General features: G+C 53.7%; 1 protein-coding gene across 10 annotated transcripts in view; it reads left to right on the top strand.

Annotated features, from left to right (window-relative positions):
- The window catches only part of EFR3B (EFR3 homolog B), a 150,924-nt gene extending 134,705 nt beyond the window's left edge, over positions 1 to 16,219 (top strand). For 8 of the 10 annotated variants that reach the window (XM_045011248.1, XM_045011252.1, XM_045011243.1 and 5 more), the window contains 12 exons: positions 786 to 837; positions 1,367 to 1,539; positions 2,376 to 2,451; positions 3,925 to 4,086; positions 5,660 to 5,791; positions 6,953 to 7,020; positions 7,652 to 7,779; positions 8,267 to 8,358; positions 11,115 to 11,163; positions 11,982 to 12,088; positions 13,065 to 13,114; positions 13,727 to 16,218. In XM_045011248.1, coding sequence (XP_044867183.1) covers positions 786 to 837; positions 1,367 to 1,539; positions 2,376 to 2,451; positions 3,925 to 4,086; positions 5,660 to 5,791; positions 6,953 to 7,020; positions 7,652 to 7,779; positions 8,267 to 8,358; positions 11,115 to 11,163; positions 11,982 to 12,088; positions 13,065 to 13,114; positions 13,727 to 13,832 — 1,195 coding nt within the window. In that variant the 3' untranslated portion in view covers positions 13,833 to 16,218. Of the gene's footprint in view, positions 1 to 785; positions 838 to 1,366; positions 1,540 to 2,375; positions 2,452 to 3,924; positions 4,087 to 5,659; positions 5,792 to 6,952; positions 7,021 to 7,651; positions 7,780 to 8,266; positions 8,359 to 11,114; positions 11,164 to 11,981; positions 12,089 to 13,064; positions 13,115 to 13,726 lie in introns of all 10 variants that reach the window. The other 2 variants (XM_045011253.1, XM_045011244.1) reach the window with 2 other exon arrangements.
- Positions 16,220 to 21,018: the final 4,799 nt, after the last annotated feature.

Here is a 21,018-nt window from a genome sequence, read left to right as displayed (position 1 = left end):
TCCAGCTGTGTCTACACTTAAAATGCTGCAGTGGTACCTGCAGCCGCGCTGCTGTAGTACGTCTGTGTAGCCACTCGCTGCTGTTAATCCACCTCCCCGAGAGGCAGTAGCTAGGTGGACAGAAGACCTGGTGCTGTGTACAGGGTGGTTAGGCTGCCTTAACTGCATCCAGGTATGTGGATTTTTCACATCCCTGAAAGACTTCGCTATGCCGATGTCCATTCCCAGTGGAGACCAGCGCCCCCCATAGGGACCTCAGGATTTGTCTTATTTACCTCGAAAAATGAAATGATGAAAACCTGGGTTGGTGCCTCATTACAGAGCAGAGGCCAATGAATGTGTTACGCCCAAGTGACTGGTGAAAAGCCGGCGTGTCTCCACTGCACTCAGTCGTGTTGCACTGGTACAAGACTGAAGTGATGTTGGAATGAAGCCCGCAATCTGGAGAGCTTGATTGTGCAGTGACCGGGGGTGATTGCGGGATCACTGTCTGCAAATAGAAGGGTGTGAATACTAAGGAGGGAGAGGAATTACATCTGGTGGCCTGCAGGGGTCTGACTAGGAGCCAAGGGCAGTGACATCTGTTGAGCAGCGAGTGCCCCAGTGTTAAGGTTCGTGCTGTGGCCACCGTTGCTTGCGCTGTTAACTCGCCTGGCCGAGACACTAGGAAATATCCCCTAGGGAACACGCCTGCCCCGGCCCTGGCGCGGAGAATAGACTGGTTGCTTTGGGTTTCTGTAAGTCTTCTCCATGCAGAGTTCACCGTTGGTTTTTGTCCCCCGCAGGGAGAATCGGAATCGGCTGACTCAGATAATGCTGCTGAAATCCCTCCTGCAGGTACGAACGGGGCCCCTTAGCAGGTGTGGCCCATGCAGTCTCAGCACAGGCCTTGCCCTGGGACCGCCGGTGGCTGGCGGGCGGGCGGCAAGGTTTGACTGCTCACCCTCTTGCAAAGAACAGGACCCGTGTTCAAACCCGATGTACCAAAGCGAGACTGGCTGGGTGGCTCTGTGGCTAGTACCCTGCTGTGCCACATGGGTTTGAGTTCCAGTCCCTCTTTCTGGCTTTTCGAAGCTAGGGACGCTGTGTGGGTTGCAGGTGCAGCCCCGGCCTGCGGGCAGGACTAGTGGTCGCTGCCCTTCATGACTCCCCGTGCAGCCTGTCTCTGCGCCAGCCCAGGGGCTGCCTGGAAGCGCCCATGCCAAGCCGCTCCCTGTGCCACAAGGGGTTAAAGTGGAGCTCGGGCAGGTCCTCTGCAGGCCAGCGACTCTCTTCTGCCCATCCCCCAGCTTTTCTATCCGTGGGACGTTTCTCCCGCTGGCTAATATCCCCCTTCTGCTCTCCCTCCACCTTGTGCAACCTGCAGGTCTCCACGGGCTTCCAGTGCAGCAACATGCTCACAGCCCTGCCCAGCTCTTTCCTGGACAGGTTGCTCTCGGCTGCGTTGATGGAAGACGCCGACCTGCGTCTCTTTGTCCTCGAGATACTGATCAGCTTCATTGACCGCCACGGAAACAGGCCCAAGTTTTCAACTGTCAGGTGCGTCGGCGTGTTCCACGCGGAAGGGTTGTGGCTGGGATCAGACTCTGGTTTTACGTCGGTGGTAGCACCGACACACGTTCCGACAGGCATATACGCACCCGTTAACGCACGTTTCCTGAAATTAGTACAGTCCTTTTTAAAAAAGTTAAGTTTTAATGTTCGTAAAGGAATATCAAGAGGTATAATCTGGGGGTGTAATCCTAGAACTGGGAACCAGCAGCTACCGGCTACTGAGCCTGCTGCTGATTTGCCTCTGGGATGCTGAGCATTAATTGCCTTGTGCCTCAGTTTCCCTTTCTGTAAAATGGGGATTGATACTTTCTGTCCTCACAGGGGCTGTTGTGAGGATTATTAATTAATGCCTCTGAAACCTATCTAGTACTTCTCCTACTGCCTGTGTTCATGTCACAGAGCCGAGATGCCCAATATAATACTGCATTGATTAGGAGCCTCACACAACACAGAGACCGGACACTCGGTCGGGGAGTTTACAGTTGAGATGATGCTGTTACATACAAGTGTTACGGTAACTGCAAACAGAAGCGCAGGGGCGGGAATAGGACAGGGCCACTGCAGATGACTATGGACAGGCAATAGCTTAGTTTTTTACGTCCCTTAATAGCTCAGTTTTCTTTAAAAATATGCCACAGGCCTCCAGCATGGGTTCTTGCCAGACTAGTTTACTCCCTGTAGGTGGCGCTGTAGCTGGGCAAGTGGAGGAGGGGATTTGTATTCTACCAAGAAGGCTAAGGGAAGGGCAGTTCTCTTCCTCCTACAATATTGCGCTGCATCTGGGTCCTAGATTTCCCTCCCCCTTGTCTCTTTAACTGCAGCACCATCAGTGACATCTCTGTCCTGAAGCTGAAAGTGGACAAGTGTTCCCGCCAAGATACCGTCTTCATGAAGAAGGTAGGAGCTGGGGCTTGTTCGATGGTGGCAGCTGGCCGGCTCTTGTGCCAGCTCACTCTCCCGCAAAATGCGTGTGACACGGATAAGGGATGTGGCCCGGATCCCTGTGTCATGGAGCAGCGTGGCTGAGAAGAGAGGAAAGATCTCGGTCCACCCGTGCCTGGGAGCACCCAGTGATCGTGTGAGATACGCTGACTGGATTCTAACAGCTGATCTCCACTCACTGCCCCACAAATGTTCTTTTGCATCCCCAGACCATCCATTGTTTTCTGTTATGAGTTAATCCCCCCAGAATCCTTTGTGCTGTTTCACAAAATGCTGTAGTACCTGACAATGTGCGCAGTATTGAGCAGTAGATTGTCAGAGGCAGCATTTACCTTGGATAATTTCACAGCTACAAATAATCTTACAATGATCATTGACACAATGTCCTGCCCTGAATATCCCCCGTTGCTATAGAGTAAATGAACCTACTTCTTCCCGCCCATTCAATCATTGCAACTACCACAGAATCCCAAGGATCTGAAAACTCTATCTGGTAAGCTCCACATGTGCCTTCTGTTCATCGATGCTCTGGTCGCCTCATTTGTATAACAGGGATTCTACCCTGTTTATACGCACAAGGTTTCCTCTGCAACTAGAAAAGCGAGCTCAAGTTGACAGTGAAATCTTAGGACTGGAGAAGCTCTCTGGATTCCTCAGACATGATGCTGAGGTTGAGATCCTGAGGTTGAAACCCACGGTTTCTGGCAGTAGGAGAATAAGCTTCCAAATCCCTGCTGATCTGCCCTGGGGGTGGGGGAATAGGCAGAAAGGACTCACTGCAGTTTTATAGCATCCATCTCTCAACGTAAATCTGCACAGGCAGCTGCCTGGTGGAGCCAGGATTTGGTGGCGAGGTTTTGTACGGACCGTTGGGGAAATCCTTGGGTTGTAGACCCAGCGTGACGGGGGGCCCTCAGGAGCAACCTCAGAACACAACCAATAAGCAGCCTAGTTTGAAACATTGGCTAGGAAGCTGGAGGAAAGCCGGACGGCAAAGGGCCTACAGCCTTGCGTACGGGAGTGCTTGCCTCCCTTCTGTGGGCCTTGTGTGCTTTCCGGACCGGGGATGTATTTTGGAATCAGGAGCCGGGCTCTGAGATGTGCTGAGCTGAGGGGTCTCAGCTCCTTACAGAAGGTGCTCGGCCTCTCGCAGTATCAATGGCAGAACTGCTCCCCCTTGAAGGTCAGTGGGGCAGGTTCTGCCCGTGGGAGCTGTAGGTGCAACCGGAGGCAGAACGCAGCCAGGCAGGGGCTCCCCAAGAGCCGAGTTGCCATGGGGCTAACGTCTCTAGTACCTAGCGAAGGCTGGCTAGAAGCACCTGCCGCTGTGACTGGTGCCGTGCTTGGCTGGCTCCTGTTACGCCTCTCCTGCATCCAGCTTCCCCTGGGCTCCGTTTACGCGGTGCCGCGCTCTCTTCTCCCCGGCAGCATTCCCAGCAGCTCTACCGACACATCTACCTGACGAGCAAAGAGGAGAGCAACGTGCAGCCGCACTACGAGGCGCTGTACAGCATGCTGGCACTCATTAGCATCGAGCTGGCCAACGAAGAGGTGGTGGTGGACCTGATCCGCCTGGTGCTGGCAGTGCAGGTAGGATCGTGTGACTAGTGCAGGGGCCTGGGGGCAGGGCCCACAGTGTAGCGGGCTCCTCTCCCCTCGGTGCAAAGATGGGATTGACGCAGGGACCTCAGCTAGGCATGGAGCAGGCAGACCAAAGTGGCTAGTGGGTGAAAAGAAATGTACCAGGGCTGGATTCTGGGCTCTCTTATGTTGCGTGACTTGATGGAGTTTTACATGGGCCCAGTGGAGATCAGGATGCGGCCCCAGGTCTGTCATGCTTACCTTCCCCAGATGGATGCTGTGATATTGAGTTAGGGAAGGCCCCCGGGGTCACTCCAGATTTTTATCCATGCAAATGAGATCCAGGTTTGGCTCAGTGTGACGAGGTTGGTACAATGCACATTCTGAGGGGTGCAGGAGAGAAGGGTGACGTGGGACTCCTGGGGGAATTGTGCGCCACTGCGCATGCGCAGAAATATCCCCCTCTGCAGATTCTCTTTGCTTCCCCACAGAAAAATGTTTTTTTTGGTGTGGAAAGAAAGAGAAGCTGCACCAGTGCGCACTCACCCTCCCCGGCAGCGTGGGCACGTCTGATCAGGCAGCCGGGAGAGAGAGAAGTCAATGCGAGGGGAAGTGTGGGGATCTGGGGATGTTGCGGCTGCCCACGGACATTAGTCCTGGCTGGGCGGGGGAAGAGAGGGGAAGGAGGGACATCTGGCTTCTGAGCCTAAATCAGTGTGGCACGTAGACCTCTCGGCATTTGCCCACACGGGGCTAGCACTGAGGTGGAGAAGCAGCTATATGGGCTCTCCTCTTCCCACTCAATTCACATGGTTTTGGACCACCCACTAGGATGTTCATATCCCATCCATGCTGTAGGCTGCTGGCCTGGCTGCCCAGGAAGGAACCAGTGTCACACCGGAGTCTATTTCAGGCCCTGAGCTTTAGTTCTTCCATGTAAATTCAGCACATCAGTCATATCTTCCCAGCTAACCAGGGGTCTTCTGTAGGGGCCTCTCTGTTGCCTTCAGCTTTCCACCATCCGACTTTCCTGCCACAGAAACCAATCTTGCGCCAGTACCTCTCCATCCCAACTGAGCCACTGGTGGCTTGTAGGCTCACCTGATGGCTGGCCGGGAGGCAGCTGATCCATCACAGGCATAGGCACCGACTCTGTGGGTGCTCTGGGGCTGGAGCACCCATGGGGAAAAAAACAGTGGGTGCTCAGCACCCACCAGACACAACTGATCCGTGGGGCTGCGGATCAGCAGTTTGGCAGTTGTGGGAGGGCAGCGAGCAGGGACCTTGGGGGAGGCCGCGGAGCGGGGGCAGGAAGAGGTGGAGCGAGGGTGAGGCCTTGGGGGGGTGGGGGCAGGGCCTCAGGGCGGAGCATCCTCGGGGAAAAATAACGATCAGTCATAGGCGAGACTGGGCCGAACTCCCCTTAAAGTGCCAGCCGCCCTGTGAGTCCTTTTTTCGGTCCCAACCCCTGCCCGTTAGTTTGCTGTCTCCCCATCCGCCTGTCATTGCTTGGCTAACAAACTAAGCCGCTTCCCGGTCCGGGCCATGCTGACGGGTCTCTCCCTGTCCGTGGGCTTTGCAGGAGATCGCCCAGATCAACGAGGATAACCTGCCTGTGTACAACCGCTGCGCTCTCTATGCCCTCGGCGCCGCCTACTTGAATCTGATCAGCCAGCTCACCACGGTGCCCGCCTTCTGCCAGCACATCCACGAGGTCAGTGCGGCTTGGACCCCCCCCGCGGCTCTTAGCTGTACGCTGTGCGGGGCGCAGGGGACTCGGCTCTCAGTGGGAGACATGTGCTTCCGGTGGCACAGTTACCTAGCCAAATCCATGGCTGGTGGAACTCCCACAAGGTCTGTAGTGTTACACCAGACCCTGGCCTGGCCCTAGGTCACCAGGTCAAATCCAGCCCCGGTTGGAAGCCACTGAAAATCGTGCCTGTTGGCTGAGTTGTGTGCAGTGAGTTTGGAGGATCTCGGTCAACTGTGACCAGAGAGAACGTGAGAACGGCCAGACTGGGTCAGACCAAGGGTCCATCCAGCCCAGTATCCTGTCTGCCGACAGTGGCCAATGCCAGGTGCCCCAGAGGGAGTGAACCTAACAGGCAATGATCAAGTGATCTCTCTCCTGCCATCCATCTCCATCCTCTGATGAACAGAGTCTAGGGACACCATTCTTACCCATCCTGGCTAATAGCCATTTATGGACTTCACCCCCATGAATTTATCCAGTTCTCTTTTAAACACTGTTCTAGTCCTAGCCTTCACAACCTCCTCAGGCAAGGAGTTCCACAGGTTGACTGTGCGCTGCGTGAAGAAGAACTTCCTTTTATTTGTTTTAAACCTGCTGCCCATTAATTTCATTTGGTGGCCCCTAGTTCTTATATTATGGGAACAAATAAATAACTTTTCCTTATTTGCTTTCTCCACATCACTCATGATTCTATAGACCTCTATCATATCCCCCCTTAGTCTCCTCTTTTCCAAGCTGAAAAGTCCTCCATCAGGAAATCCACCCCCGCAGGTAGCACTTACTGATTGTCTCAGCGGGGAAGCTGAAGACTGAATTCCCCTCCCACTCCGAGAAGGGGTCGCTCCAGGGCAGGGTGGAGGCAGGCCCGGTGGTGAGGTAGGGTGTGTGTGTGTGGAGGGGGTAGGGGGGCTTGTACTGCCTCTGCCCACACAGCGCCTGTTCTGGAGGCAGCTAGAGGATTGTTGTCTCCAGGGCTGTCCATCAGGCCCCTGTCCCCAGTACTAAACCGGCCTCAACGAAGAAGTGTGAACGTTTGGTTCCCAAGGATGTTTGCTAAGTTGGTTAACTTGCCACGCGGAGGACAAGCCACTGACGGGTTCTCTTCCCTCCTGTCCCCACTAGGTCCTCGAGGCGAGGCAGAAGGAGGCGCCGTACCTACTCCCAGAAGACGTGTTTGTGGAGACACCCCGGTAAGCGCCCCTGCTCTAAAAGGCACTTGTCACCCTTGGTTTGAGCTCAGAGCGGCGGCAGAAATGCTGCTGCACCTGTCAGAACCATCGCCTGCAGTTGTGCGCTGACCAGCTGTGGCCCTTTCTAATTCTCCATTAGCAGCCTTTGTGTGGGTTCAAATTGCCAGATGAGTTAAAGGAGGAATCCTGGAGAAGCAGCTGCCAGGGAAACCTCCCAGCTGAGTCATTTCCTTTCCTCCCCTGAGTCAAGAGAACGTGCATCAGCTCTCTCCCCAGGTGGTGGCATCTCCTCCTCCAGGGAGGAGGCCTGGTTCTGATCTTGCTCAGAGCAGTGTCACTCTGCTTTTGCTGGTGTGAATCAGAGGAGGATCGTGGTCACAGTCTTCTGTGCCCACCTGAACTGATCTGGCTGTCTTGGAGGGAGGTAGAGCAGTCCCAGCCATAGAATCATAGGAGATTAGGGTTGGAAGAGACCTCAGGGGGTATCTAGTCCAACCCCTTGCTCAAAGCAGGACCAACACCAACTGTTCACCTGGAAACCCTACAGGCCTCTGAAAAGCAGGGGCCCAGGTAACCCAAACTGCAACGTGCCAGTGTCGTCACCTGTTTTCCTCCCTGTTCAATCACGCAGGCTGACGAAGAGCCTGGATCACTTAGTGCCCGAGGTCTTCTTCCGACAGAGCAAGATCAGTGAGGTGCTGGGAGGCAGCGGTTATAATTCAGACCGGCTCAGCACCCCCTACATCCCTCAGCTGACAGGTATGGTACAGAGCATCCCTGCGCGCTGCGGCCTTTTCCATTGCAGTGCCCTGCCATGCAAGTGGCATGGCTCAGTTGCTAGCTTCCGAGATTCGAGTCCCTGCTTTGCCGTAGACTCCCCGCGTGATCTTGGTCAAGTCACTTAGTCTCTGTACCATGGGGATAACTGCACTGGCCTGCCTCACAGGGGCTGTGAGCAGCTCTGATACTACGGCAGCAGGGGCCCAATAACTACAGGAGAGAGAGAAGTAGAACCGTAGGGTCACAAGGGACCCCAAGGGTCACCTAGTCTACTCCCTGCTGGGACACAGGATTTGTTGGGTCTAAACCATGCCGGTCAGATGGCTCCAGCCTCCTTCTGAAAACCTCCAGCAAAGGAGCTTCCACAACCTCTGCATCTTTCCCTCTCCCGACCCAGACAGCCCCTCTCCCAAACGGTGTCTCCCCTCTCTGCCTTCCTGACGGGTTGGCTCCCCCTGTTTTCCAGACGAAGATCGGTTGTCCAAGAGGAAGAGCATCGGCGAGACCATTTCTCTTCAGGTCGAAGTGGAATCGAGGAACAGTCCCGAGAAGGAGGAGGTACCGTGGGCTGCCCGTGTGCCACCTGCTGAGGCCAGCCTGAGAACTGTCCTTGTCATTACACCATGTCACCAGCAGGAGGGGTGGTTTTTGTGGCTTGCCTAGATAGCTCCTCTGCTGGTGCCCAGTGTCCTGAGCCAGCTGGATCGGCAGGGGGCCCTTGCTTGGGACAGCCATTTTCCTATCAAATCTAGCGATGGCAGAGCCCTATTAGAACATGCAGGGTGAACACAGAGGGAGACAGTTTCCTGCCTGGGAAGCTTTTCCTGCAGACATTTCCCTGAGCCCATTACTTCTAGCCCCATCCAGAACATTCTCCCCCCCCCATGCTTACAGAGTGTTCCCATCTCCCCCAGCGCGGATGCTGTGCAGACAGCCTGTGTGTGGGTAGCTCTTTCATCTCCCCTCATCGTTCACGTCCACCGTCCCCCAGATCATTTCCCCCCTTCTTTCCACCGGATTGAGATCTTGGCGAAGACCCACTCCCGTACGCCCCTCCCTACTCGCCTGGCATCTCAGATTCGCTCTTCACCAGCCGTGGACTTGACTCCATGTTGCACTTGTGGTTAGAGAGAGACTCAGGGCATGGCTACACTTGCGAGTTAGAGCATTAAAGCAGCCCCGGGCACCCTAACCCACGACCCGTCCACGCTGGCAAGGCATGTAGAGCGCTCTGACTCCACGGCTAGAGCGGCTCCTGGTACTCCACCTCAGCGAGAAACATAACGCTTGGTGCGCCTCAGCTGAAATGCCCGGGCGTCAGTGTGAGTGAGGTGTTGCATTACTGCGCTCTGATCGGCCTCCAGAAACGTCCCATAATCCCCTGAAGTCAAGTGGCCACTCTTCTCACTGTTTTGGAATCGCTGCAGGAATGCGGCTATCCCCTTTCGAGCTCTGTTTCTGACAGCCGGCTGCTTATCTGCTCCGGGACAAAGCATCCATTAGTGTGGAATGCTGTGTGTGTGTGTGTGTGTGTGTGTGAGAGAGAGAGAGGTGTGGGGGGGTCTGCTGCTGTCTGAACTTACCAGACAGCATGCTGACATGCTCTCAGACCCCAAAAACCCACTCTCTCGCCCCCCACATCCACACAACACACACCCTGTCACACTCCACCCCCTCCCATTTGAAAAGCACATTGCAGCCACTTGCATGCTGGGATAGCTACCACAATGCACTGCTCTCTGTGGCCATTTCAAGAGCTGCTAATGTGGCCACGCCAGTGTGCTTGAATCTGACAGTGTGGACACACTGCAGCGCTTTCCCTACTGCGCTCTCCGAGGGCTGGTTTAACTCACACAGCTCTACAGCTGCAAGTGTAGCCATGCCCAAAGACTAAAACCTCCCTGGAGCCCCAGGATCTTCAGAGAATTTGGTCATAATACAGATCCTCGCTGTGGTTCCAGCTACATTGAATGCACAGGATCTGTGGGAATGAAATACCTATAAAAGACAAGCCCGAGCCTTCCCCCGGTGCTAAACATTCCCATCTCCTGACCTGCCATCTCTCCCCATAAGCTCCTGTTTTAACAGGATAATGCGACACACTTAAGCACCGTATAATTTTTCATTAGTATGCCCGGCCAAGCACTCTGTGTCTGCATCTGGGCGTTGCAGGCCATGAGCGATGGGGTAATAATTCACTCCTCATGTGTTCAGCAGGGCGAGGTGAACAGGCCTTGTGCCCACCAGCGTCCCACGCATGAATTATTACAGCCTGACGCCCCTGCTGGCGGCCAGGGCTGGGTAACCAAGGCTGGTGTCCCATCCTCGGGGGGAGGAAGAGCTCCCACGTGGCGGTTCTCTCCAGCATTTACCTTCCAGGAGCGTGTTTGATTGATTGCTTCGCTCTCTGAAAGCCACTGCTTGGGCAGCCGCTTCGTGTTTATCCTTTTCCATAGACTCTGGCCTTCCTACCAGTCAGTGCTAGGGTGACCACCCGTCCCGAAATGGGCAGGACACCCCGAAATGTACATTTCATGTCCCGGTCCTGGATTCCCTGTGGTGCCCCTGCGCCTGCCCAAGGCTCAGGGGTGGTGCCAGCCTCTTCCCGTGTTGGGGGGGCTGAGGTGGGCCTTAGCCCCCTCTTGCCACAGGGCCCTGCCCCTCCTTTCTCACCACCTCCCCGAGGTCCCACCCCTGGCCAGGCTATAAGCTGGAGCTGAGCCATGGTAAGAGCCGCCTGGGGAGTCCTGCACCCATCACCTGCCCTAGGCAATGCACCCAAAGGGGTGGGGATATGGGCATGGGGCTGCTCTCAGGCACTCGAGCCCCCTGACCAGGGCAGGTGGAGGGTGTGGGGCTCCTCACTGTGGCCCGGGCTCCCTGGGCAGCAGCTCTCACCATGGCCTGACTCTGGCTTCTGGCCTGGCTAGTGGGCGGGGCCTGGGGGGAAGAGGAGGAGCAGGGGGTGGAGCCACAGAAGGGGCGGGGCTCCTGCACGTGTCTCGCTTCTGCCTTTTGAAAAGGTGATCGCAGTAGTCGGCACCTTCATAGATTTTAAGGCCAGAAGGAACCATTGGCCCATGTAGGCTGACCCCCTGTACAGCGCAGGCCATTCAGTTTCACCCAGGTACCCCTGTCTGGAGCCCCGAAAGGTATCGCCTCCTAGTGGTAAGCTACGCTACCGGAGGAATCAAGACCCTACAACCACATGGTCTGTTACTGAAATGAAATTGCCCTATCCCCTTTTCTTTCTTCTGCTCTCAAAGACAAGCTGCCCTGGAGCTATAGTCTTTGTTTTCTTGCCCTACCCCTAGAGAGCCCCCGCTGAAGAGATCACGTACGAAACCCTGAAGAAAGCAATTGGTAAGTAACTGAGTGATCTTTTCAGAGTGCCACAGAGTTTAAGGTGAGACCGGGACCATTAGATCATCTTGTCTGTCCCTCTGCGTGCCACAGGCTGTACGTTATCACCCAGATGCTGCTATGTTGTTAAGCCTAAGTTAGTCTGCACACAGAGGAAAGATCGAGCTGTGTTGGTCACATTGTGTGTGTGTCCAGGGGGCGTAAAACGTCCCCTCTTTCTGCTGTGCTGCTCCATGAACGTGACTGGAAGTGTCAGGGCGCAAATTCTGCCCCAGGCCCACCGCACTGCCTGGCCAGCGAGTCTCACACAGCGAGACCCCCTTTAGGGCTGGAGAGATGGCCAGCTAGTGGTCTGAGCACAGGACTGGGAGCCAGGAACTGCTGCCACTGACTCTCTTTCTGACCTTGGGCATGTTGCTTAGGCCAGTTTTCAAATGTGTCCTTTGATTTTTGGGGTGCGTCGGTGTCTGGGTGCCCAGATTTTGGGGTGTGTCGGTGCCCAGAATGAGACACCTGAGGCCTGATTTTCCAAGAGTGCTGAGCCCCCACAAATCCAAATACAGTAGCTGTGCAGCGTGGCGCTCAGCTTGCTCTCACCACCTGGCATGCAGGGGAGATGAGGGGTGCGGGAAGGCACTGCTCTCCGGGTATTCTCTGCACACCGGGGCTCATAGCAGAGCATGCGTTCCCCTGGGGGCTGGGCAGGATCTGTGCATGGCCCCAGAACCCATGAACAGAATGACTGGGACTCTGGGTCTGTGAGCCTGGCGCTGCGCAGAGCTTTTTCACCACTGCTTTGTCCCCCCCGGGTGCTTTAGTAGACAGCGTCGCCGTGGAGGAGCAGGAGCGGGAGAGGAGGCGGCTGGTGGTGGAAAAGTTCCAGAAAGCTCCTTTTGAAGAGATTGCGGCTCACTGCGGTGCCCGGGTGAGTCTCTGCTTTTGGCATCTCACCCACCGGCTCTGCAGTGCCGTGGAGCTAACGTAGGCTGGGAGGACGTGCTGGGCCCATCCCAATGGGTCATAAAACCAAAGCATAGCACACTGCAAAGTGTGGCTCCTACCCTGGCTAATGGCTGATTTGCTAGCAGATAACACCCTACTATTGCTACCCGCCAGCTAAGCTATTCCTTTAGCTCACGTGGTGGAGACCTATTCTGTAGTATGTTCCGAGTTCAAACCCTGTTGGTGACGCATGGGAGATGTTGTTGTGAAAGCACAGGAAGCTGTCAGCTCCCTGAAACTGAGACCTCCGGAATTAGGTGGTCTTCATGAATGACTGATATTTAGACCTTTCTGTTGTAAATACCCCCAAGTCCCTTATGCATCAGAGATAAGGATCTCACCTGCCACAATTGAAATGCAGCCAGCTCGGGGGTGGAGCGGAGCAGCTCTCAAGCAGCATACAGCACCATTGCACTGCCCTTTGGGACAGGAAGCGGAGAATCCCATATCCAATTAAAACCACAGCAGGGAATTATCCAAGTCTAAATTTGGCCAGGACACCCTGCTCCTGTGAAACATGTCAGGGAAACATTAACGGCCCCAATTAGTCTGGACTCCAGATCCCAATCTCCTATGAAAGCTGGGATCTCAAAGCACCACTTCGCACCATGCTGCGGTGTTGGTCAGTACAGACGCAGGAGGGAAGCATGGTACCTGCGTCACCAGCACGACTTCCGGCTTTCTGTAGATGTCCTGTGGAGGTGCAATGAGGACTCTGGGTGAAGGAGTGTGTCCCATAGTCACCTGCCCTGGTGCGCTGCAGCACTATGCACCCTGCTGTGCCCTGCACAAGGACTTGCAGAACACAGACCCGAAGCGATGTCTGGGCTCTGCAGTTGTAACAAGCTCTGCCGGGGCGCGAAGCCTCCGATTAATGGAATTGTTGTTGTTTCTTGCAGGCCTCGCTGCTGCAGAGCAAGCTGAACCAGATCTTTGAGATCACTATCCGGTGAGCGTCAGACTCTTTGGGGAGAGGACAGTCAGGGAGAGGACTGTCAGCAGTTTGCACGGGGGGGAGAGGCTTGTACCCCCTGGGGCACAAGCCCGGGGATGGGTTGAGACATGCATGAGGCAGCCGCAATCTTACAACTGGAAACGTGCTCGGCTCTATCAGAACGTGGGAGGAAACAGGCCCCCTGCCCACAAAGAGCTTCAGGCAAGCGGAGTACACAGGACAGCAGCTGCAGTGGGGGAAGGTGCAGAGATACCACCAGCCTCTCCATCTGCTTCGTATGGTTCTCTCCCATGTTCCAAACTCCCCAAAGCTGTCAGTGTCTCCGCTGGGCTTTAGACCCCGGCACGCCCCCTTGTCCTCTCCAGTTTGGCCCTAATGTGGAGTCACTAGGTTGGATTTGTGCCTTTGCATCAGCTGAGTGGTGATCAGTCTTCACCTTTGGGTAACACGGCGACAGGCGCCTGAGCTGGGCAGGGGAAAGCTTTTGCAATCTTCACAGCGAGCCAGAGTTGGGCAGAACCATTGGCCAGGCTGGGTCCTGTTTTTCCGGTTTGATGAAATGTGGGAGTCCACCTGTAACTCTCCTCTCTGTCTCTGACATTCCAGACCACCCCCGAGCCCGTCCGGTACCATCACGGCGGCTTATGGCCAGCCCCAGAACCACTCCATCCCGGTGTACGAGATGAAGTTCCCAGATCTCTGCGTGTACTGAGAGTCGCAGCGCATGCTGAGGGAAGGCCAAGCCCTGATGCAACTGGAGCCAAGGGGGAAATGCGCCTTCTGCATGAATGAAAACGAGTCTCTTGAACTCAATAACCCTAAAGGAAAACCCCTCTTGGTGGACTCTTCGGCAGTCTTCCCTCTTCCAGAGCTACGTGGCCCGAGACCACCCTACAGTCCGTCAGCCATTTACACAAATCGAATGTACCTTTCTTTGCCACCCTCCTTCTTCTCAGCTAGTTTCACCTCCTGGGTTTGACAGTGCATGAAGCTCAAGAACTTTCCGGAAACAGTTTCAGAGCCGTGACTCCAGCAGCAAGAAGTCGGGGAGGGCACAGGGGTAGCTGGGTTTTGCTTTAGCTTCCCTTTTTAGAAGCGGGTTAGACTTTTGTGGAGGGGGTTAGGTCTTACCCCGGAGAGAGTGTGTTTGGCGTGTTGATGTCCCACTACATAAAGCAGACCCATGCCAGTGACAGGTGTCACTCACGTTTATCTGCCTTTGGTCGGTTTAAGGGAGCTCTTTCTTAGCAAGGAGCTGCTGTCCAAGCATGAGGTCTTCTGTATTTTAAAGCCAGACTAAGTGTACTTGAACGTAGGACCCGAACTTGTTGCGAAAGGTGAATCCTAGTTGCCTTAAGGCGGGTCAACCTGCCTCTTTGGCTGCTTTGCACTAAGATGTAAAATTAGTCATCACAGTTGGATGCATATTTAAAAAAAGAAAATTATTTTTGTGCTGCCGGGTCCTATACATCAGATGCGTATTTGCCTTTCCAGTAATGCTGATTTAAGAAGACAAAGGGGCTGATTGACAGACAGGTACAATCAAGGCAAACACCCTTCACTTTTCCTGCACACTCTCAACTGAAAGGGAAATGGTCTCTGTCATGAACCAGCTTGTGTGTGTGTCTCCCACTCCATGGAGTGGGAGCCTAGAATCCAAATGACTCAGCCCTATACTGCTAACAGCTAAAGGAGATTCTCTGTTAGAGCCAAGTGGCAGGAGGTCGTGGGCTTCTGGAGGAGAAGGACCTGCTCTGTGAGCCAATCTAAGTTGCCAGTAGTGCGCTGCCCATGGGGAGACCCTTTAAGTCCTAGGCGGTTACAGATTCGTTGCATACCTGATTTTTAAAATCCATGTTTCAGTGGGGATTGTCCTGTGGAAGACCCGGGCCCCGATCCTACAGGCCGTGGGTGAGGGCTGTACTGACGTGCAGGCAGGACTAAGGGTGGGGCAGCCTTAGGGAACCCAGAAAGAAGCAGCAGCAGGAGTGAAATGAGAATGGAGGGGAAGGCGCATTAACCCTTTGAACTCTGGCATTTCCACTGTGCCTGCTGCATACAGGCAGTTCAGGGAGTGCATGGAGGCACCTACTCTAGTTAAGATGATGATTACCCCCCATTTTCACATGAGCCCAGTGCTCCTTGGGGGCTGAAATGTCCCACAGTTGGGCTCTGTCTCACGCTTCATCTTTCAGCAAAATCCCTCTGGCAAAGGGACCTAAAATAAAATGAAAAAATTCTGTGTTTTGAACAATTCCAACAACACTAGGCTACAGCAAAAACAGCCGGTGTGTGGAAGTGGTGACTTTGGGCAGGCAGAGGAGGGCCTGTCATCTGCCAGCTTCAAAACAGGAGTTCAAAGGAGTTTCCCATCCTACACCTGCCCCTGGATTCTCCCTCCAAGTGTGGCTTTATAATCACATTTTCTTGTTTCCCAAAATGTTTTCCTTTCCCCTAAAAACATACTCCTGATTTGCCATCTGAATTTTTCTAGCTTCAGCTGTCAGCCTTTGGACCATGCTAGACTGAAGAGCCCGTTTTTAAATATTTGCTCCTCGTGTAGGTACTGATAGATTGTGATCAAGTCACGCCTTAATCTTCTCACTGTTAAACTAAATAGATTGAGCTCCCTGCACCTATCAGGTTTTCCAACCCTTTAATCATTCTCACAGCTCTTCTCTGACCCCTCTCCAATTTATCAACATCCTTCTTGAATTGTGGGCACAAGCGCTGGACACAGGATCCCAGCAGCGGTCGCACTAGTGCCAAATACAGCAGTAAAATAACCTCTCTGCTCCCACTCAAGATTCCCTTGTTTATGCATCCAAGGATTGCATTCATCCTTCTGGCCACAGCGTCACACTGGAAGCCAACTAGCCATGACCCCAAAATCTTTGTCAGAGTCACCACTTCCTGAATAGAGTCCCCCATCCTGTAAGTATGGCCTGCAGTCTTTGTTCTGAGATGTATGTATCTACTGAGGCCGTGTCTACACAAACTTGCACCAGTTTTATGAAACCATTTTAGTTTCATTGGTGCAAGCGCCTGTGTAGAGACACTCTCTTAGTTTGGTTTGATTGGGCTAGTTCAGTTTAGCCTACATTTGTTCTGGATTGATAAATAAGCCTTGTTTAAACCGGCATAAGAATGTCCATACTCCTTTCGCAGCGGTTTAACTAAATGGTGTAAAATGCACACCAAGGACCTGATTCTTCCCTGCCTTGCAATTTGTGCCACATTGACACCTGTGCAAAGTGAGAGCTAAGTGGGTGAAAATGCTGCCAGATCCAAAGGGCAGAGTTTTACAGGCACTTTGCACAGAAGTGAGTGATGTCACAAGGTGCTAGATGGGACAATCAGACCTGCTCTGCTGCTCAACACACAGAGCAAACAAACTGACCAGGCAGAGATCAACCATTCCAGTCTCTGATCTGTCCGAACCATCGGAGAGAAAAGATTTTCAGACAGAAAAGTGATTATTTATGGGTGAAAATTCCTCCTTTCTGAAACTGCTCAGTGTTCAGTTTCTTGGGATGTGATCATTCCTCTAGTTCTCAGTTGTCCGAGTAGAAAAGACATGTTTGTAATGTAACAAAAAACCAGTAAGGAACAGAAACCCCTTTTCAAAGAATACCCCATTCAGGCCACCTTCTTTCGTCATAAAGAAACAAAAGGCCACACAGCCAGTCTTCCCACCCTTTGCATCGAGGGGAGTGTCTTGTTCTGGTAAGGTTTTGTTTTTAACATACGTCCCTGATAGGGTTTATTTTAATTATTTGTATTAGTTAAACATATCTGTTGCTACGTGTCATGTTAGAGAAGGCAGGTCAGTGAAACACACCTTGTGACTGAAGCAGAAAAATGGTCCTTGGTTCCAGGAGGAGTTCGTTGTACGGTCTTGGACCACGTCTGGAGAGGGTTCTGTCCCGGCACAGATCAGCTTTACTCTGAGTTTAGCCAAGTAAACGCTGCGGAGTGGTGCAATTCTAGCAGCCCAGGCCGGTATTCAGGACCATTTCCCTTCAGCAGCAGAAAGCCTGAGCACAAGTTAGAAGGCGGAGAAGAGAGTTGATTCTGGCGCTTTATGGCCCCAAATCTTGTCCTACCCACCCCTGGGCCACGCTGTGCCTTCTGGTAGAAGGCAGTAGAGCTTGGGAGGGGGGTTCTGCTGTGCAGCTCACAGAGTCTGCCTCGGAGGCCAAGCCTGGGCTCTCTGCAGCGCAAGGAGCCCATCTGCCCAGGCATGTTGGGTGCCTCTTGCAGGGTGGGAATCCAGCCCGTGGATCGGGATGGGTACGGTGCTCCTGCCAGTGTAGGTGGAGCAGCGGCTGGAGCCCAAAGCCCATTTACTCCGGCTTTGCGCCAGGAAGGCAGCCAGGGAGGAGGAAGTGGAAACGTGAGGGCAAATAGTGCAGCCAGGGCTCAGCTACTGGGGCGATGGGCCTCAGGCGAGGTCAGTCAGAGATAGAAAGCAGCAGGCGGGTTTGTCACCGGAACTTTCTGTAGGAGGCCAAATCTAGCCCTCCCTGGCATGGATGGTCAAGGCCCACCAGGCCTGGGGAGCTGCTGTTTCTGGTGTGGGGGCAGAACAGAGCTGGGTGGGGAGGTTTTGGCGGAGGGACGTGGGATCAGACAGCTGCTGCCCCCAGATGTTAGCCTACGTTAACAGCAGACGCACGCGCCGTGGCTAGCGGCTCAGATCACCTGCCCTCCGAGGAGGGTGAGCTCCCCTGTGGCACCAACCCCTCCGAGCGGTTTAACCTGATGCGTTGAGCTGCACCAAGGCGTAGACTCAGTGTAGACAAAACGCTGCTTTGAACCTGCCTGCTTCCCTCAGGGACAGGGTCTGGCAGCGCTGCCTGCGCCGTGGCACCGGAGCACGAGGTGATGTCTGGCTGTGGAGGGGCCCACGGGCCAGCCAGGACTGCCGCAACCCCGGGCCTTGTCCAGCCTCGGCCTCCCCACTCTGGTGCCAGGCCAGCCTGCAGCCCCCTAGGAGGCAGGAGGTGGAGGGAGTGGTGGGGCTAGGGAGGGGGACAAGGATGGGATAAATGGGGAGGGGGAGACTGGTGGTGGCTTTCCCAAGACCCCCATCTCCCACTGCCCCCTCCCAGAACCTCCTCCCCATGGCACCCCATAGCCCTCCAGTCTCTACCCACAATCGCTTAGGCTTCCTCTGTCACCATCCCCAAACTCCCCCTCCCCACCACGACAACCCTCCAGGTTCTGGCCCCCCATAATCTCCTGCGGTGCCCTTTGTCCCCCAGGATTCTCCTTCCCAGGCTCTCCCCCCACATAACCCTCCAGGCTCTATCCCCAAATCCCTCTTCCAGACTCAGACTCTCAGTCCGACTTCCCCGCTGCCCCTGAATCCTCCGGTATCCTGGTCACCACAGGCTCCCCCGACTGCCTCCCCTGACCCCAAAGCCTTCCTTGCTGTGGAAGGGGAGAGTCCATGGGAATCTGTCACCCCTGCTGCTGTTTGGGGAACCCTGAGGTGGCTATTTCTGACGCATCCCATGTGGAGCTGGATGAACTTGAGCAGCAAGTGGGTTTTGTTTTTTGAGGGGTGGGGGGAATATGCAGGTCTTGGGGGAAGAGACGGGAGATTGTTTATTGTCCAAGCAAGTGGGCGACATTTCTGGGGTCCTTGGCAAAGTGCCAAGGTGCAGCCCTTGGCATCCTAATTTTGGACACCCCCTGCGGTAAAGGGGGAAGTTAAGGCCTAGATGAGAACTCAAAGTGAAGCTTTAATACAGAGAGAGGAAAGGAGAGAGAGGGAGAGGGTGCACCACTGCTGTCTATTGGAAAGAATCAGAATGGCTCAGCTGTGTGTCATAAGCTCCATACTGCAAACAGTGAATCGGGGTTCTCCTTTAGCCCAAGGGGCGGGGACCTGTGCTTGTGGAGCAGGCAGTTCTGAGTTTTATCTCTGCTCACCCCTGTGAAACTCTGAGCGCAGACGGTGTGCGACAGAGCAGCAGCTGCCAAGTCCTGAACTGAGCATGGGTTTGTTACAACAGCCTCAGTCTCTCATTCTTCCGAAAAATTCCTCTCATTCGTGGCACTTCCCTGGCTGGAGTGAGCCAGTGCTGACCCCTTGAGTCCCCCCTTCAACTTGCCTCAAGGGGAGAGCAGAAGGAGGGGGAAGCAATGAGATGCAGAAGCAGCATTTTGCTTTTTTCCTCAGGGAGCACCCCTTACTCAGACCGTCTGTAAGACCTGCCGGCCTCTCCTCTGACGGCTGCGTGTTGGGTGAAGCGTCACACTCCATTAGTAACTGTCTGGGACTGGCAGCTCAGAAGTGGAGCTGAAAGTTTGAGAAAACGGGAGCATCATGACGCGAGACAAGTACAGCATTTAGCTGGGGGGACAAGGGTGGTTTTATTAGTGAGGCTCCCTGTCCCGAAGTGGGAACAACTGGTGTAAATAACGTACGTACTTAGAAAAATCAGCTGTTAAATAATAAGTTCCTCTGAACGACCACCTCCCTATTATCCCTGGAAATACATACAAAGTAAGTGCTCGGTCTAGAGGATGGGTGGTGAGACTGCATTGTTGAAGCAGGTTGCACTCAACGGGAATAATGGAAGTAGGAGCCTATCCCATTAGAGCAGGTCGAAGGCTGTTCTTGGGAAAATGGGGTTTTGTTAAACGAAAGTTTTCAAGAAAAAGTGTGAAATTTTTTTTGTTTAAATTCAAAACAAAAAAAGGAAAGAATGCCAAAGTTTTTCCTTTCAAAGCTGTGAGAAAGTGCCCCCATTTTGGCTACCCCTCCCTTTCCCACTACAAAATTAAGGGGGGGAAGTTAAAAAGTGAGAGAAAATAACACCTTTGCACCTCAAAACTTGTATTTTCTTTCCACTTCGGGACATCCTGTCTCTTTAGGTGAGAGAAAATAACACTGACTTTTTCTCCCCAGGAGCGGGAGGAAAAATGGGGTGGTTTTTTTCCCCCTACCCAAATGAACCAAAACACTAGACTGTTCTCAGTGGTACCTGATGACAGAACAAGGAGCAATGGTCTCAAGGTGCAGTGGGGGAGGTTTAGGTTGGTTATTAGGAAAAACTGTTTCACTAGGAGGGTGGTGAAGCACTGGAATGGGTTACCTAGGGAGGTGGTGGAATCTCCTTCCTTAGAGGTTTTTAAGGTCAGGCTTGACAAAGCCCTGGCTGGGATGATTTAGTCGGGAATTGGTCCTGCTTTGAGCAGGGGGTTGGACTAGATGACCTCCTGAGGTCCCTTCTAACCCTGAGATTCTATGATACTTCAAACTGAAATTTCACAAACCCCAAAATTTGTGCAAAAATTCTGAACAAAAACAAAATATGCAATTAAAAATAATTAAACTAAGTAAAAGACTGGGTCCAGTGAGCTCTATATGGTAAATAGGCAGCTAGATTTGGCCTTTATGATAGTGCTGGTACTGCCCCACCATAATACCATGCACTCCCATGACCATTGTTCAGAGAGCCCACCTTTTTGTTCAGAGGGAAGGATGAGTGCGTTTGGGACGAATCTCCTCGTCTAGGCCATGTTGTCCGGAGACTCGGCAGCGATCGCAGGGATTCTATTTCTGATCTCCGTTTCTCCACACTTCTCAGCCATCTGGGGTCACGAGCCTTTTAGAAGCAGGAAGCAGCATCTCGGATTTCTTCTAACCCGCCTCGAATCCAGGGAAAGGAAAGGGTGTGGGGAAGGTATGGAGCAGTGCTCAGTTTGTAAAGAAAGAGGCAGCAAGGCCAGAGGTGCCGGAGCTAGGAACTGCCAAGCAGCCCCGGCACAAATTAAGTACTGGTATGGAGACAGTAGGGCATTGCCTATGTGGCTGCAGCTCCACTGGTGACAGCACAGTAGTAGACAGTAGAAACCAGGCTCAGGAGGCTGTTGGATTTTCT

Source organism: Mauremys mutica, chromosome 3, assembly GCF_020497125.1.
Source record: "Mauremys mutica isolate MM-2020 ecotype Southern chromosome 3, ASM2049712v1, whole genome shotgun sequence".
Lineage (NCBI taxonomy): Eukaryota > Metazoa > Chordata > Testudines > Geoemydidae > Mauremys > Mauremys mutica.
Note: the sequence above shows the minus strand (reverse complement) of the source record. Positions and strands in the feature narration are given on the sequence as shown.